The sequence below is a fragment of the Pseudocercospora fijiensis genome (genome assembly GCF_000340215.1).
Source record: "Pseudocercospora fijiensis CIRAD86 unplaced genomic scaffold MYCFIscaffold_2, whole genome shotgun sequence".
Classification (NCBI taxonomy): Eukaryota; Fungi; Ascomycota; class Dothideomycetes; order Mycosphaerellales; family Mycosphaerellaceae; genus Pseudocercospora; species Pseudocercospora fijiensis.
This window is the reverse complement of record NW_006921533.1, coordinates 3,914,848-3,931,641: the sequence shown is the minus strand read 5'-3', so window position 1 is coordinate 3,931,641 and position 16,794 is coordinate 3,914,848. Positions and strand designations below refer to the sequence as shown.

General features: G+C 49.3%; 6 protein-coding genes across 6 annotated transcripts; 3 read left to right on the top strand and 3 right to left on the bottom strand.

Moving 5' to 3' along the window:
• Positions 1–2,661: 2,661 nt before the first annotated feature.
• MYCFIDRAFT_210431 (uncharacterized protein) lies at positions 2,662–4,263 on the top strand. Its single transcript, XM_007925366.1, has 6 exons — positions 2,662–2,705; positions 2,759–2,796; positions 2,876–2,925; positions 2,986–3,049; positions 3,135–3,822; positions 3,878–4,263. The coding sequence occupies exons 2-6, from the start codon at positions 2,785–2,787 to the stop codon at positions 4,078–4,080; spliced, it is 1,017 nt and encodes a 338-aa protein (XP_007923557.1). The 5' UTR covers positions 2,662–2,705; positions 2,759–2,784; the 3' UTR covers positions 4,081–4,263.
• Positions 4,264–4,445: 182 nt separating this feature from the next.
• On the bottom strand, positions 4,446–6,727 carry MYCFIDRAFT_131870 (uncharacterized protein; the record flags this gene model as incomplete). The annotated part of the gene is made up of 6 exons (XM_007925365.1): positions 4,446–4,923; positions 4,978–5,438; positions 5,595–5,822; positions 5,875–6,056; positions 6,254–6,297; positions 6,351–6,727. 6 exons carry the CDS (start codon positions 6,725–6,727, stop codon positions 4,446–4,448), a joined length of 1,770 nt encoding a protein of 589 aa, XP_007923556.1.
• A 2,376-nt stretch (positions 6,728–9,103) lies between these two features.
• On the top strand, positions 9,104–10,264 carry MYCFIDRAFT_194318 (uncharacterized protein; the record flags this gene model as incomplete). Its single annotated transcript, XM_007925364.1, has 3 exons — positions 9,104–9,621; positions 9,715–10,083; positions 10,153–10,264. The coding sequence occupies 3 exons, from the start codon at positions 9,104–9,106 to the stop codon at positions 10,262–10,264; spliced, it is 999 nt and encodes a 332-aa protein (XP_007923555.1).
• Positions 10,265–10,724: 460 nt separating this feature from the next.
• Positions 10,725–12,313, bottom strand: MYCFIDRAFT_59363 (uncharacterized protein). Its single transcript, XM_007924438.1, has 3 exons — positions 11,528–12,313; positions 11,143–11,336; positions 10,725–11,038 (listed from the first exon to the last, which is right to left on the bottom strand). The coding sequence occupies exons 1-3, from the start codon at positions 11,787–11,789 to the stop codon at positions 10,949–10,951; spliced, it is 546 nt and encodes a 181-aa protein (XP_007922629.1). The 5' UTR covers positions 11,790–12,313; the 3' UTR covers positions 10,725–10,948.
• A 155-nt stretch (positions 12,314–12,468) lies between these two features.
• Positions 12,469–14,347, bottom strand: MYCFIDRAFT_194316 (uncharacterized protein; the record flags this gene model as incomplete). The annotated part of the gene is made up of 2 exons (XM_007925363.1): positions 12,469–14,129; positions 14,182–14,347. 2 exons carry the CDS (start codon positions 14,345–14,347, stop codon positions 12,469–12,471), a joined length of 1,827 nt encoding a protein of 608 aa, XP_007923554.1.
• Positions 14,348–14,785: 438 nt separating this feature from the next.
• On the top strand, positions 14,786–16,636 carry MYCFIDRAFT_82113 (uncharacterized protein; the record flags this gene model as incomplete). The annotated part of the gene is made up of 1 exon (XM_007924641.1): positions 14,786–16,636. One exon carries the CDS (start codon positions 14,786–14,788, stop codon positions 16,634–16,636), a length of 1,851 nt encoding a protein of 616 aa, XP_007922832.1.
• Positions 16,637–16,794: the final 158 nt, after the last annotated feature.

The window sequence follows — 16,794 nt, the reverse complement described above, 5'->3', positions numbered from 1 at the left end:
TAGGCTATCCGACTAGTACGAAGTTAGACGATATACCTATCGGGTAGCGGAAAGCGATAGAGAGTTGTCGTTAATCTACGAACTAATAATCTTAGCGTGTATTTAAGGCTTAGGAGTTGCGTCTTTGTTTATATCTAGAACGCGGGACTACGACCTTAGGCGACGTAGAGGTTTAGCCTTCTCCGGATCCTCGTACTACTTAGTAATAGCGATAACTCTATATCTAAGATCCTTCTTAAATAGCTTATTTAGACACTACTTTAGTTTTAAGAAGGCTAGTAGTATATATACTATATAAACTAGGTAGTATCTATCTTCCTTTAATTCGGGAAGAGTATAATTCTTCTAGGCTATAGGCGGCGGATCGTTCGGAGATTCCTAGTCCTTTAATACTATAAGCTCCTATATTAAGACGTAGATATTGTTCGCTAAGAGACGGAATAGGGCACCGTCTTAATATTAACCGTAGGTGCAGACGTAGTAGCTACCGTAAGAGTAATCGGAACCTTCTATATCCTTGTACCTAAAAAGGGAAGTTAGGAGGGTTAGGTGCCTAGCTCCTGCTAACCCGAAATGTCGTTCCTACCCTTAGCAAGTAAGGGTATTAATAGAGGGAGCGTAAAGCGCGCCGCGGCGCTAGGCTAGGTCTATTGTTAATTTCCGTGCCGATTCGCTAGTAGGTCTCGTATGTTTTCGTACTAAATTACAGCCTCTTTCTTGTAGTATAGCTGCGGCGTTTAATAGTACGGAAAGTAGTATTAGAGTAGTTCGTTAGGACTCTCCTTCGGCGCGGAGGACTTTCGCCTTAGAGAGGGGAATAGTAAACTGTAGTTCGGATAGTCCGTTTAGAGACGGTTAGTGCGTGTTTTACGCTAGTGCTCGAAGCGAAGCTACTATTTTGTTATATATCGTATATTATAAAGTAGATAATTATTCTAAGTCTATCTAGGCTTAGAGAAGTATATACTATAGTAGGCTAGGGCCTCTTACCTAGCCTATGCCTGTGCCTGCTTTCGTAACACTTAGTTTAGTACTAGCTTATTATTTAGTCTATTAATTAGCTTATTATTTAGTTTATTATTTACTTTGTTCTCTAGTTTTTTATTTAATCTATTATTTGCTTTACTATTTAGTTTCTTCTCTAGTTTATTATTTACCTTCTTTTTAACTTTATTATAAGTTATTTATTTACTAGAATATAATTTATTTTATTAATTGTTTAACTAATTGTTTAACTAATTGCTTTACTAATTGTTTAATTAATTATTTAATTAATTGCCTTACTAATTGTTCTACTATTGTTTTATTTATTGTTTTATTAATTGTTTTGTTAATTGTTTTGTTAATTGTTTTGTTAATTGTTTTGTTAATTGTTTTATTTATCGTTTTATTAATTAGTTTACTAATTGTTTTGTTAATTGTTTTGTTAATTGTTTTATTAATTGTTTTGTTAATTGTTCTATTAATTGTTTTATTAGTTGTTTTATTAGTTGTTTTATTAGTTGTTTTATTAGTTGTTTTATTAGTTGTTTTATTAGTTGTTTTATTAGTTGTTTTGTTTGTTGTTTTGTTAATTGTTTTACTAACTAGGATAGTACCCGTACGTAAGTACTTCTGCTCCTTCTACTTACGTAGTAATAGCGGTAGCGCCCGCGAGTTTTTAAATTTTATATATACCTAGTATAGCGGAGCCGCGAATTTTAGGGTTCCTCGCTCTTATTCTCGCTCTCGTTCCTTTAATATTTTTTAGTAATTTTATAAATTTAAATCGTATGTTTTCTATAATTAAAATTAATTTTTCTATAGGTTCTTTTATTAAAAGTTGTTTTATAAATTCTTTTATTAATGTTTTAGTTAATTTTCTTATTAATTTTCTTATTAATTGTTTGTATATTTTACTATATATTTTACTATATATTTGAAGTATTAGAAGGAAGGCAAAAGGCTTTACTAGCGGTTGTTCGGGAAGTCGGCGGTTGTTCGGGAATTCGGCGCTTGTTCGGGAAGTCGGCGCTTGTTCGGAGATACCGGCGCTAGCTCCGAAAGTCTCCACTTGTAGAAATTGACCAATTAGGTATACAGGATTCTAAAATCCGGGGTCGGCTTAGCGTTACGTATAGCTAAGTGTATATTTAGTAACGTAGAGTAGTACTCTCCTTGCTATTATAAGGCGAGCTTCGCTCGCAATAAAATAGTATATATAGCTTAGTAGTACTATAACATACTAGCTATACTTCTATACTATATATAGTTTATAATAAAACCGAATTAAATCGAGCCTTTTCTCTAGTAGAGAAGTTATATATATTTAAATATTTAAATATTTAATTTACTTTCTATAGTCTACTATTTTAGAATTATATAGTATAAAGTCTCTATATTGTTTTCTACTACTCTTAATTTTATAAAAAAAAATCTATAGTAAAGAAATATTTTTTAGCTATTTAGTTAGTAGTATTTCTAAGTATATTTTTTTAAATTCTAGATATTGCTATAGGTGAGATAGATATAAGAATACAGTACAGATTCGCGATTGCTAATGAATTACCGGGGTCCGCGAATCTCGCGTGGCTAGCGCGAGCTGGGCACGCTTACCTTAGCAGCACGAGCAGCTTTCGAGCTAGCCTCAGTTTAAAAAGTTGAGCAAGTACTGTGAGCAGACCGACCCCACCAGCCCACTTCAAAATCAATCATCTCCCCCAACTGTGAGCAGCAACGCACCACCTTTGTCTCCGACTCTCACTGACAAGTACTCGAGAAACATCATCCAGAAACACAGCAATCATGGTCGTCAACGTACGTTTCACCGCCCACCACACCGCCCACCACACCGCCGGAGATGGAGGGAAAACAAACGCTGATAGGCTGCGAACAGGTCGGTATCAACGGTTTCGGTCGTATCGGCCGCATTGTCTTCCGCAATGCGTGAGTTCATCAAGAGCAAGGAGTCTTCTATATACAGTCAAGAGGACTGACGCAGAATAGCATCCAGCACGGCGATGTCCAGGTTTTGGCCGTCAATGACCCATTCATTGAGCCACACTACGCTGTAGGTCAGGATAGAGCCCATACTGCCGGTTCATGGCTCGGGCGGGCTCTGTGCAGCTTCCGAAAGCTCCGCTGACTCTGTCAAGGCGTACATGCTCAAGTATGACTCCACACACGGTGTTTTCAACGGCACAATTGAGGTCGACGGCAACAAGGGTCTGATTGTCAATGGCAAGAGCATCCGCTTCTACATGGAGAGGGACCCAGCCAACATTCCATGGAGCGAGACCGGTGCTCACTATATTGTTGAGTCGACTGGTGTCTTCACCACCACTGAGAAGGCTCAGGCACACTTGAAGGGTGGCGCGAAGAAGGTTGTCATCTCTGCACCATCTGCTGACGCACCAATGTTCGTCATGGGCGTGAACAACAAGAGCTACACTTCCGACATTCCAGTCATCTCCAACGCCTCCTGCACAACCAACTGCTTGGCTCCTCTCGCCAAGGTCATCCACGACAAGTTCACCATGATTGAGGGTCTCATGACCACCATCCACTCCTACACTGCAACTCAGAAGACTGTCGACGGACCATCCGGCAAGGACTGGCGCGGTGGCCGTACCGCCGCTCAGAACATCATCCCATCCTCAACTGGTGCTGCCAAGGCTGTCGGCAAGGTCATTCCAGAGCTCAACGGCAAGCTTACTGGCATGTCCATGCGTGTGCCAACCTCCAACGTCTCCGTTGTTGACCTGACTTGCCGCATTGAGAAGGGAGCTACCTACGAGGAGATTACACAGGCGCTCAAGGATGCCGCAGCTGGCGAGCTTAAGGGTAAGCAGCAGATTGAGGAACAACGCTACATTGCAGAAGTTGACACATTCCGCAGGCATCCTTGACTACACTGACGACGACATCGTCTCCAGCGACATGAACGGCAACCCACACAGCTCCATCGTCGATGGCAAGGCCGGCATTGCCCTCAACAAGAACTTCGTCAAGCTCGTCTCTTGGTACGACAACGAGTGGGGTTACTCCCGCCGTGTCGTTGATCTCTTGGCCTACATTGCCAAGGTTGATGGCAACGCATAAGCGAATGGAAATGATGGCGAAAAGCACACCTACTTTCAGGAAGCCAGAGTCCCAACCCTACTTTCGGCATGCGGTTTGACGTATCATGGATGAACGTAGCTAGCAGACCAGCAGACTAGCAGAATGAGAGCATGAAATAGAAAAAAAGTTATGATCTCTCTTCGGAGGACAGGGAGTTTTCTCAAGTATCAGCTTGCGTTTCAGTAATTTGTGATATCTGGACTGTTTCTAGCTTCTACATATGAGCTTCGGATGCAAGATGCCCTCTGATGAGGTGTGAGCAGTATATTCTCTGGAACACTCAGAACTCCAAGACCATGATACCAGCTCCTCTTCGATAGGCGTGTCGGCACTGAAGATGTCTCTTATCTACATCTGAGATCCTCGTAAGAGGGCTTGAACATTCTCTTCTTCTTTTTCGGCTTCTTCGTACTGCTTGACGAGGAGCTGGAAGTCGAGTTGGAAGTCGAGTTGTATGGATTCGGGGTGTTTGTCGTTGTGTTGTAAGTAGCATCCTTTGGCAACTTTTTGGTCTGCATAGTAGCATTACCTTCACGATAAGTACTCTCAGCAGTACCAACAGTCTTGTAGTCACTGTGCCGACAGCTCTCTTTACCAGTCGCGATGTCCTTGCCTGAGATTGCTCGCTCAAACATTTCGAGTGCGAGAAGTGGTTGGTAGAATGGCACCTGGTGTCCAGACTCATAGACGCGAGCGAAAGCGAAGTTGGCGGATTGCTTCACCTGGCCGTGGACGATATTGTCGGAAGTTGAAATGTTCACGTAGCCAGCGGAGGAGAAACCGGGTGCTTTGATGTTCTTCGCAACTTGTTGACCTCCGAGCCTAGATATTCTGTGTAAGCATTGAACCAGATCTCTTGCAGGATTGATAGCTTACCAGTTGCAATTGTAGTCTGCATCTCCGGCATACTGCACGAGGTAAATGCCTTTCTTGATAAGTCTACGAAGTGCAGCATAGATGCCCTCCTCGCGTCCATCGTCTCCAGTCGATTCGAAAGTATATTCGACAGCACTGCTAGACTCGGTGAAATTGACGTAAGCCCCGATGGCTTTCTGCAGCTTTGGTGTATTCAGGTAGTCCAGGTAGAAGCTGTACGGAAAACGACCCGGACTCAGCTCTCGGATATCGTATTCATCTCGGCCTGTGATCCTGCCCAGAGTGAACTCGACCTGATTACCACAGAAGTTGTCCGCTTTGGAACAGATGGAGTCAATGCCTCTCGTGTTGCAGTCCACGGTCTGGTCGTGGCAATTCCCTTTGCCCCACATGGCATTGTAGATCTGAGCTTCAGTGGAGGCATTGTAAGGCGAATAGTCGTAGGTGTTGCCTGGGTACACCTGAAAGCCAAAAAGGATTGATCAGCACATGTCTCAATCAGGCGTCGTAAGAGGTTCAGCTCAAACGAAGAGGGCAGAGGTACCGCAGCTGGAAGGCTTTTGCACGCGCTGTCATGAATCTTCGCGGAAAGGGACAAGTGTTACAGATTCACTTACAGTAAAGTTGTAGTATGCTGCGTTATGTACCAACGGGTCATACCATCCATTGCCGATCAGCACAGTCTCTAAGCTGATGTGGTGAGCACCTTCCAATTTTCCAGCCGCGATCAGATCGTTCTGCTTCTCAATGTAATCGTTGAAGATCGGACCGTAGTGCCCTCCGTACGATTCCGTTGCAAAATTGAACCCATTCCTCGAATATTCTGGGAACGCCCCCATGAACCCCTAAGCATAATCAGCCATGCTCCTTTTGCAGCCACTTATGGTGCAAGGTCACCTGGAGGGTCCTCCACATCGATGGTGCTGCGTTGACGGTCGAGTCTGCGGTGTCGGTTTGGTTCGGGTAGGAATAAGTGCCACAGTGTAGATCCGCTGCGTAGTCCGGGCAGGTGTTGTTGGGGAGTTGAACGAACTCCCCTTTCCTCATGTAGCCTGGGATTGGTTTCGAATATGAAAATCCTGCCGCGGCTGTCAGAAACGATCTTTGGATCCATGAATGTCCTTTCTGTGACAATTATGCAGCCAGAATGCAAGCAAATTGGCCGTGTGAATTCCTCATGCGAAATCCTATCGCGTCCGTGCTGAACAGATAGCTCGTTCAGGAACAAGAGAATCCGCATCTTTGCTTGGCTACTACTTCTTCGGCGTTTGCTTACCTACTTGAGCCGGGTGATCAATGAAGATCATATTTGAAGCATTGCTGGACAGTGTTAGTCTCACTGATGTCTCAGCTTGCCTCTTGCAAATACTGACTTCCACGCATATGGATTGTAATATACCTTTCCATCTTTTTTCACAGAACATGGGCCTATCTCTTCAAACAATCCCCCCATACTAGGCGATCCAGGTCCGCCATTAATCCAAACTGTAAGAGGTGCCTTCGTCGGATCATCGTTGCGTGCTTCGAAGAACCAGAAGAAGATGTGCTGATCTTCAAAAATATCGACGTAGCCACTATAACTCTTTACGCCTGGCGTCAACTCGCAAGTGCCTTCTGGCACCAGCTTCGATCGCACTGGTATATCGAGGTATCCTTTGCTTGCATTTAGGTCCGTTGGAGCCGGTAAAAACTGAGCGAGAGAAGGTGCAGCAAGAGCACTAAGCAGCGACGCTCTGACAACGAATGACATGGCGGTATTTCCCCACTGACCTTCAGTGACAGAAACGCAGTGTTCCCGCCTTTTGGTCGCAGCAGTCCAGCAGTCAGAAGTGAATCACACACAATGACCGACCGAAGGCTCACGATAAACATTAGCTATCAGTAGCGTGGCCATTGCGTATGTCTGTCTCCCGGCGAACTGTGTCCCAGGCTGCCAGCAATGGCGTTATCTGGCTAGGTAGACCTTGCCTATGAGATTTAGTGATTAGAAGCTACCTGGTAGAGCATTTTCTAAAGAACGTAGAGGTCCATATCACCGTCGGATAGAAGATGCACAAATAATCTGCAGCACGATCTATGATAAATGCAAGTCGTGAAGCTCGTCGCCTATGGTGGACAACCTGTGGCATAGTGCAATCCAAGATATTCGCCAGCCCGAGCACTCACTTCCCAAGTCGTCTTGCATTCTGCTTCCTGCAACGATGTTGGCCGAGAAACAGTCTAACAGACCCCAGGGATAAGTATTTATAGATGTCCTTGTTTCAAGGTTTTGAGGCTTGCAACTATGAACAGACCAGAATTGCTTGTGCGCGTTGCTCTGCACGCAAAATATTCTACCCTGCGTCACCAAACCTTGCTATTTGGCAGCGAAAATGCCGATACATTGCAGTCATCTGGACAGGCGTGCAAGCTCTTACTTGATTCGACTATCCAATGATGACGCTGATACGACAAATTACAGTGCCGAGAGATATAACATGGTGTTCGCAGCATGACGCGCCTCATCGCGTACTTGCAGCAGGTTCCAGGTTGACACTTGTAGGTCCACAGTTCCGTTTGTACACCAGTCCTTCTGGGACTTGCATCTCAATATGAGGAATCATGAAGCTTCTGGGTTGCCAAAGAGGCACGAGCCGACGATATGGACCTCGCGCCCTGACCAGCTATGGTTGTGGAATGGCTGCAACCCACAATTGGCACCCTCTGAGATATTGAAGGCTGTGTCCTGGCGGCAGAGGATACCAGAAAGATTGCGGAACAAGATAGGCAAGAGCTTCGGAAGGCGCTGGACACAGCTCAAGAGTGTATCATCGCAGCTGAGAAGGATGTCAAGGAGAGTGAAGATACCATAAGAGCTCTAAAGAAGCAAGTTGATGATGGAAGCAGACAGTTCGCGGAAGCTCGATCCACAAATGCGAAGAACATAACCGAATGGCAGATTCCAGTCGATCCAATGTCGCCCTGGAGGCGGAAAAAGCTGTATTGGCACGCGAGAAGGCTGCTCGGCAAGCCGAGAAGATTGCGATGGGCATTGATAGAACGAATGCATGCAACGAAATAATTCCAGCGTTGATGGAAGATACTGCAGCTCCTATGGGCAATGTTCCTCTTGCGATTCGAGACGGGAAGACCGCTTATACAAGCTGTCCAGGTGGTAAGAACTGCGCCAGCGGTCGGTGTGTACGCCTCCATCCAGGACAGTGGGAAGGGAACGTGGTCAATGGGATGTAGTCGATATCAACGAGAACTGGATGAAGAAGGGCTCGACATCAAAAAGACTCAGGTGCATTTGAAGTATTCTACGAGCCACCAGTCCGAGATCCTGGCTTGTAGGGGAACTTCTCTCTGTAATGCTTTGCGATGTCTCTCCTTGTAGTCACCTTCACACTCGGCTGCGACAGGAGTTGTAGAGAATCCCTATGCCGAAGGCTACTCAGCCGGAGGGAGTAGCAGCGGTAGCGGTACACTAGTTGCGCTTGGCGAGGTTGATATGAGTGTAGGAGCCGACCAGGGCGGTAGTGTGCGAATACCATGCACTGTATGTCTCCTTTCACTCGAAGCACTTCAACCAGACTGGACATCCAGTGCTGGCAATGCCGATTGGAAGATTGAGTGCCTGGAAGGGCCTTCCGCTGGAAATGGCGACGTGAAATTGCCGGTCGGCATGCAAGTCATCGGTAAATGGTGGGAGGAGGAGAAGGTCTATCGAGTAGGGTATGCGTGGGAGTTGGCGAATGATTGGAAGCAGATGTAGAAATTGCCATCGGTCGATGGTTCTAATGCCAGGCCGATCATGAGCTTGATACTTTGGAGCAGCTTTTGGTATTCAGACTCAACTGGAGACTTCTGGCCTCCAAACTCAGCCTGCCCCAGACGGACATCCGCATGCCTTCGCGAGTTGGTGACACAAAAGATGCTTCAAGGCTCCACTTCGGCATCGAACAGAACTTGGTGAAGCTGCTCTGTCGCACCCTGTGTCTCGGCGTTCTAGTCTCACTCACTTTCTGCGATTCAATCGATGGCGTTAGCCAGGCAACAATCAGTAAGATCGCCTTTTCACAATTCAGAAAAGTGATCAGAGCTCCGGTCACTTCTCTAGTCCCATTTCGAAGTGCTGCTCCAGAAAATGCCCGAGCTGTCTGACTTGGACGGCCTGCTGGCTCAGTTCAAGGAGCAGGCTCGAGAGACCATTCGCGCAGAATTCCGCGCAGAAACCGAAGTTTTACGGACCAAGAATCGCCTGCTGCAAGACAAGATAGACGAGAAGGATCTTCTTTACCAAGATGCCATCTGCGAGAAAGATGAGCTGGCCCAACAAGCGCAGTCCCAACAGCTGGAGATCACAAAGTTACACGCTCGACTGAAACGCGAAAGCTCGCTGCGCAGTAGCCGGATTGGTAGTACACAAGAAGGGAAACGTGGAAGCTTCGAGGGTGAAATGGATCAGAAGGCGCCTTCCATCAAAGCGGATAGAGACCTGGGCGAAAAACGTGAACTGGCCCAGCAGTCTCTGCGGGACCAGAACGAGGCAATGGCCGGATCAGTCACATTTGGAGGGTTCGAGATTTTAGAGAGACCTGGCACCAGGTTCTATCGGGAGATGTTCGACGGCAGTACCTTTAACGATGAAGGAGCAGCATTGAGGTAAGTTCGATCGGAACATGAGTGCTCGCAAAAATCTGCGCACAGACTCTCGAGGACTTCCTCTCTCTATGGATCCAGACTGACGAATCTCAGAAAATTGTCCATGTTTTTCAAGCCCTCCAAAGTCAAGCCAGAAATCTTGCGGCCTCATCAATGGCAGCTGCTCGGCATCGAGACGAGAACGGAAGAGGACAAGGAGGAACCCGACCAAGACCCAATAGACTCATTGTCTCCCGAGCCTCAAGACTTGGAGAGCCCAAAGACTTCTTCCAAGCTTCCAAAGCAGCCTCGGGTGCAGCGCGGGTACGAGCAGCGGGTACAAGCTCGCAGTACCTGGCTGAACAAAGATGCCTCATGTGCAGTCAAGGACAAGGGTCTAGAATCCGATACGCGATGTCCAGGGCTCGCAAGCGTTGTACCCAGGAAACGAGATGCTGAGGAGTTTGAGATTCAAGACATAAGGTCTGAGGTAAGCCGCCTTTGGTTTCCGTTCTCATTACAATTAAAAGATCACACATTGACACACGTCAGGACTTCAATACAATGTTCAATCGGCGTCGTTCCGTCTGCCTTCGCTGCTGGCGCACAGGTGAGCGCTGCGACCAACGCGGTCAGTGTGGAGCTTGCAAGAGGGCCGGAGTGACTTGCGTGCATAGTCTGTGCCGAAATGGTCTGAGTTGCCTGGTTCGGTGCCCGCGACTCCATCCTGATCAGTGGGAGCCGCTTGATCGGGACTGGGTCATTAGCGAGGAGGATATGGACGGCAGAAACAAGGGTGTAGATGGCGACCCTCGAAGGAATGTCAATTGGCGCGTTCTGGATAGTTGGAGGCCCGAGGATGACCACATGGCAAGGTACTATTAGAGCCGACCGTTCCAAATACCGTCCACACGGCACTACTAGCAGAAAGATGAAAGGCTCTTCAAGTCTCTATACTGCTGCATAAGAATGTGAGAGAGCATCCGTGGCAGTTATCGTTCTCGCCTGGGGACTAGCAATCTGTGCAAAGTAAGAGCTCTCCAGCTCTGTCGCAGCTGGCAATCTGGTGAGTCCCCAAGCCAGGATGCTGCGAAGTCAGTCATGAATGTCAGGAATGAAAAGGCCGAAAAAAATTTCAAACATGCCATTTCCGCTTCCTTTATACAGTTGGCACACACGTTGCAGCTGGTAGTAAGATACAAAGCGGTTCCTCTACTCTCCACACTTCTTTTGCCGTATCTCGTTCTACAGTGCACAAAGGGAAAATACGCCCTGATGAGTTGCGTTCGTTATGCGAGAACCGCTCTAATAGTCCATGATTTGCGCACCAAGTAGCCAAGAGCTAGATCTATTCCTTTGGTTTTGGTGGTGATTGCACGGCACCTGGGCCCTTGTAGTCTGGATTGCCAACGAAGGTGATTGGCTCGATCCTGTTGTCCTGTGGAATGAAGTGTCAGTAAGACAGTTCCGGTCAGGGGAGGACGCGAGGACATGGCCTCTAGCTCATGTGCGCAACGCGTTGCCTGTGCCTCATATGCTTACCCTCATATACTCATTGGTGGCTTCCTGCCACTCCTTGTTCATCGTGTGTGGTGTGCCGCGCGCGAAGTAGCGAGTGATGCCAAAGATACCGCCTGCTACCATAATGCCAATTACCGTATAGAGAAAGACCTTAGCGTTCTCGCCAGGAGGATCCTGTGCGCGTGGTCCATGGGGCCCAAAGGCAATCCAGTATGCTGTGAGTGCATTAGTTAGGCATATATGTTCTCTGAAGCCATCCTCCGATCCCAATGCCCTCCGTATCGCTCTTCGTAGTTCCCTCCGGTGTTTTCCCGGCCTTTTCCCAAGCACCGCCGTCTTACACGCGCATACTGCCAAAGTGTTGCAATACAATCTCAGACCCAGGTATAAGAGCCTTGTGACCTACCAGCTTTCTTCTCCTGGAGCGTAAGCTCGTTCCAGTCAACCTTCATGCGATCCCGAAGAGCCATCCATAGGTCGGCCTGCTCTTGTGGCGGCATGGCCTCCCATCGCTTCTCGATGTTGGCGAGTGTCGGATTGGAGATAGCGTGAGCATTCCGCACTTGCTGCGACCGTGCGAGAGGTGTGAGTGATGCAGCGGTCGCGCGTGTGGATGCTAATGAGCTAGGGAGCCGGCGGAGGAGAGGAGTAATCCGCAGCATCGTCATCGCGGTGGGCGGGGAGGAGCGGAGAGGTCGAGCGGGTCAATGGGGAAAGGAGGTCGCAATTGGTGCTTGGCCGTATGCAGCGGTCGTGTATGGAGTGTTATGTCGGCGCGGGAAATGGTGTGCAGTTTGTCGTCTGGAGCTCGAAAGTCTGCTCAAGATTTAGCTTAGCAAAGGATGGCTCTCATTGGCTCTTGCGATCTCGCCGAGTTCACCCGGCATCGTCATTGCTTTCTCACACGACACTTTCCAGTGCTGGCAACACAAAATAAATCTAGCGTGTATAGTCGCCTTCCTACATCAATGCCCCTAGGTATCTAATTCATTGAGATAGATGAAAAGGTATAGCATTGTGTCCACGAGCATTCCCAGCGCACGAAGCAGAAGCAGCGGCGTTTTTGCCGGTCGTCGAAAGGGCTGATCGGTAGGCGAGCAGGTTGTTCATAATGACAAGTCTGACTCCAGGTCTCCTGATCTTTCGAAGTGCACATCGGACCGCGTCCGCGTGAGATCAGGGCTCCGGCAAGACTGAGGGCAAAGCTGTGCGAAATCCGCTGCCTTAGCCGTGCCGTGCCAGTGCCATTCGATTATTTCCATGCTCATCCATTCGTTAACTATATACTCTTGCTAATCGCTGTACGCTAATCACTCAATCCAGCTCCGACTAGTCAACACGACAATCTTAGCTCACGCTGTTAGCGCTCACCTCAGCCATGGCCGGTCTTCTCTGCTGGTCACCAGGATGGGGGAATCGAGCCTTGTCGTCTGCTACCTTACGCTTGAACAGCCCCAGGTCCTTCAAGAGCTCGTCGACATCAGCCTGCCAAACATCGTGTTCGAAATCACCAAACATCGAGGAGCCGTCGTCCATGCCGCTATCATGGTCCGACTCTCCGTACTCAGATGGCTCACTATTCTCCTCATCCTCGTAGTTTGTGGGAATGACGATCGGGTTCTTCAGCTCGCCCACGGCCAGTCTCAGATGCAATCTCAGAGCCTCGATCTCCGTCTTCAAGGCTTCGTTCTGTGGACGTAAATCTTCCACTTCTTGGGTGAGAGCACGAATCTTGACTTCGGATACTGCGCGAGATTCTTCCATGGCGCGTTGCATTTTGCTGACTTGTCGTTGATAGTCTTCCAACTCGTCTCGGGCGCGATCAGCTTCGTCTCTCTTGCGGGTTGCAGCAGCATTGACGGAAAGTTGGAGCTGCTTGATGGTCTCTTGCATTTCCAAGATCTTTGCATCACGCTCCGCTGCCGACACAGCATCCTGGTTGACGTGTGCCTTGGTGCGGATACGCTTGGCTTGGTCTGCATAGCGAAGTGTCGAGAGAGTTTCTTCGTAGTCGGTGGGCGAGATGCAGGCAACCATTGCTGTCTTGCTGTTGCCGCCCAGAGAATCTTTGAGCAGCCATGTGAGAACACTGTCTCGGTAGGGCACGACTTCTGCTCGACGCTTCGGTTGGTTCGCCATACCGGTCATGCGCGACACTCGCTGGCGCTTTGGATCCGCCAACGCAGCAATGACTCGGCCAAGAGTAGTGAGGGACTGATTGATGTTGCTACCCTCCCTCAGTCTCGCTCCCGTGGCCTCGGTCTTGTTCGCGCGTTCTGAGCCTGCCAAATCCACCAATCTCATGCGAGCGACTCGCTCGATCGTGCTGTCTGTGGCGATATCATGCTGGATCTGCTTCAGAGTGAGGGTGAAGACAGCGTGTGATCGTGAAGATGTGTCGTTCATCTTTGTGCTCGCCGTCGTCCGATTCATGTCGCCCACCTTCATCAATCGCTCAATGTCCTCGTAGCATCGGACAGGTTCGTCCGAGAGATTCTGAACGTAGACACCATCGCTCTTGCTTTCTCTGATCTTGAGGTAGGTGGGCGGATTTGTCTTCGGTGTGAGCAGATCCTTGACGTGCTCGTTGTAGATCTCGAAGTACGAGACGTGGACGTTGTATGTTATACTGCCATTCTGCTCCGCTTCTATTCTCTCAAACAAGCCTCGACATGTGCGAGGAATGAGACCTGGTTGATCGAGGGTACCCATCATAGTGTATGACTTGCCACTACCCGTTTGACCGTACGCGAAGATGCAAGTATGGTAGCCATCGAAGTTGTGGTCGAGGAAGTCTTCGCCGAAAGAATCGTAAACATGCGACTGGCCAGCGAAATGTGCATCGGAATCGCTGTGTGACCAGAAAGACTTGTCGAAGGTGAACTTCTTCTCTTCGTATTGCTTGCGAGTGTTCTTGGCCTCCTCTTCTGTAAGCTCAGGCGGGAGCAGGGTTGTTTCTTGTGTAAGTGGATTCATGCGAATGATACACGGCGATCGCTTGTCGATTTCTAGCCCACAATCAGCACTATAGATGAAGTAGCGCCATGTCGATACGCATACCTCTCTTGACAAATTTGCGCACTCGAACAACGACCTTGACGTTTCCGCCGTCTGCATCGGGCGGCGTAAATGGTCGCTCCATGTCGATGGGCTCGCGACTGCGCAGACTGGGACTGCTTGCCGTCGAGTGGTATTGATCGAGCGAAGTGTGAGGTCGCATCGCCATGTTGGAAGTTGAGTTCGGGAGCAGCTGCGGGACGGTGATGTCGGCGAAGGTGTCGCACAAATCCTCGAGCACTTCTTCCCTGCGAAGACGAAGGAAAGTGAACATCGACTACGCCTACCGCATTGACTCTACATCGTTGTTGGCGCCGTCTGTGCACGCATCCGCATCCGCTAATCACAAGCAGAACATCACCCGAGTGGTGCGCGGAGAGTCTTCGCAGACAAGGCAAGGCATCAGCGTTTGCCGCCTTGTTGTCGCACGCAAACGACTTTGGCCCGGCAACCAAGCAAGCATCGCATGTGACGTAGCGCTAGCAGGGTTCACAAGTTCGGCTGCGGGGCGGGGCGGCATCGCGAGTCACGTCAAAAAAGATTCGAGCTCCAGAGTGAAGGACATTGACAACGCTATGGATCGATAACACCAACCTATACCACGACAATGCCTCCCAAGAAGCCTCCTGCTGGCGGCATTACTGCGCCAGTGAAAACAGAAGGCCCTGGTGCAGCCCAAAATGCAGAACAACCATCCGCAAGCACGCCAGTATCAATTTCTTCAACTCCAACCGGCACACCTGCACCGCCAAGCCGTGGTGGTCCAGTGTCGCGACCGTCATCTTCAGCGCGAGGCAAGCCGGCGATCGCTCCAAAGCCGAAGTTCGCTGGGAGACGTTCAGCAACGGCTCGAGCAGAATTAGAGGCAGCCGAAGCAAAGAAGAAGGAAGCTGAAGCCAAAGCTGCTGCTGAGCAGGCCAAGAAGGACGCCAAAGATGCGCGAAAGTTTGGCTACAGGGGTAATGATCGTGGCGGACGAGGAGGAGGGCGTGGTGGCAGAGGGAGAGGAGGACACATGGGAGATGCCCATCGTCAACGGCATGAGTCGAACGCGACAGGTGTGTTTGGCGGAGGACAGGCAAGTGCCGAGGCCAGGAGTGGATGGGGAAGTAGGCGCATTGGAGGAGGTGGTGGTGGAGGCGGTGGGAGAGGCACTCATACATCTGGAGGGTCGGGTGGAGGATCGGGTACTGGTGGAACATCTCGTCCTTCTTACTCCAGCGGTGGCATGGGCATTAAGAACGAACTTGACGTGGATATGGGTGGTATGCGCCCGATCAAAGTCGAGGAAGGAGGCTATATTTCAAGTGACGAGGACGAAGCTGAGGGCCAGGTTGGTCCAAAGCAGGACATTGATCAGCTGCAAATAATCGACCTGACTGGAGATGAACCACCGCTTGAAGACCCCTTCGCTCCTGTACGGTTATCGCGGGTACCTCACAAGGAGCGAGCCATAGGTCTGACTGTCGAAGAAGACTCGCCTGAGTCAAGTGACGCCCCGGAAGCTGTCTCCGAAAAGAGGAAGGGAAAACAAAAGGCAAAAGATGTCGAATTTACGGGTTCCAGCGCCATACCGAAACGACCCACGACGTACAGCTCCTCGGAAACTGAGGAGAACGAACATCCTATCAAGCAGGAATCTACTGAGGACGAGCGTCAAACGAGACCACGAACGCCAGATCCTGCGACTGCTGGTACTGGAGCTGAGATCGTAAGCCCCTCGAGAGACCTTCCAGTCTCACCCGAAAGCAGACGGCGAGCCAAGGCCAGGATAAAAGCGACAGCAGATGCTCTCGATGACGATCTTTCCGACTTTGAGATTCCCGATCCACCTCGCTTTCAGACTCAGGCCGAGAAGGACGAATGGGATCGCCAGTACGATGACCTCCGACAGATACGCGTCGAGTTTGGCCGCCAAATACCCAAAGATGCTGTGCAGCCTGACGCAGAAGGCGACACGGCGATGGCTGAAGCTAACGCCAAGCTGGAGAAGCTGAAGGTCGCGGAAGAAAGTCGCAACCAAAACGTCTACATCTTTCAATTTCCTCCTGTCCTGCCCGATCTGATGCCTGTCAGCGTTAAGCCTGAGCCGGGTACTGCGGAGGCAGACGGAGAAGGTGAAGCGATGGATGTAGATCAAACAGCTGAGAAGACCGTGGAGGTCAATGATGACGAATCCAAGAATACCCAACCCAAGCTACCTTCTGGCAACGTAGGCAAGTTACGAATACATAAGTCTGGAAAAGCGACGTTGGACTGGGGCGGGACAAGTCTTATATTGGGCAAGGGTGCAGACGCTACCTTCTTGCAAAACGTGCTCATCGCCAGTGTCCCAGACGGGAAGCCGAAGGAGGGGGAGCCAGCTCCTGAGGATCAAGAGCCTGCAGTAGGCATGGGCATGGGACAGATCAGAGGCAAATTTGTCTTTACGCCGAACTGGACCGAGATCTTGAGATGATGAGAAGGAAGCATCTTGCATATACTTCCATGAACTTTTAGCGAAGGCGTCCCGGGATATTGGCTCCATTTAGCTCCTAGGTGTTAGATTATCCTCCAGGCCACATCATCGAGTTGAAATGCACGGCACTATGGTAAGGCGGAGTCTGATTGCTCCGC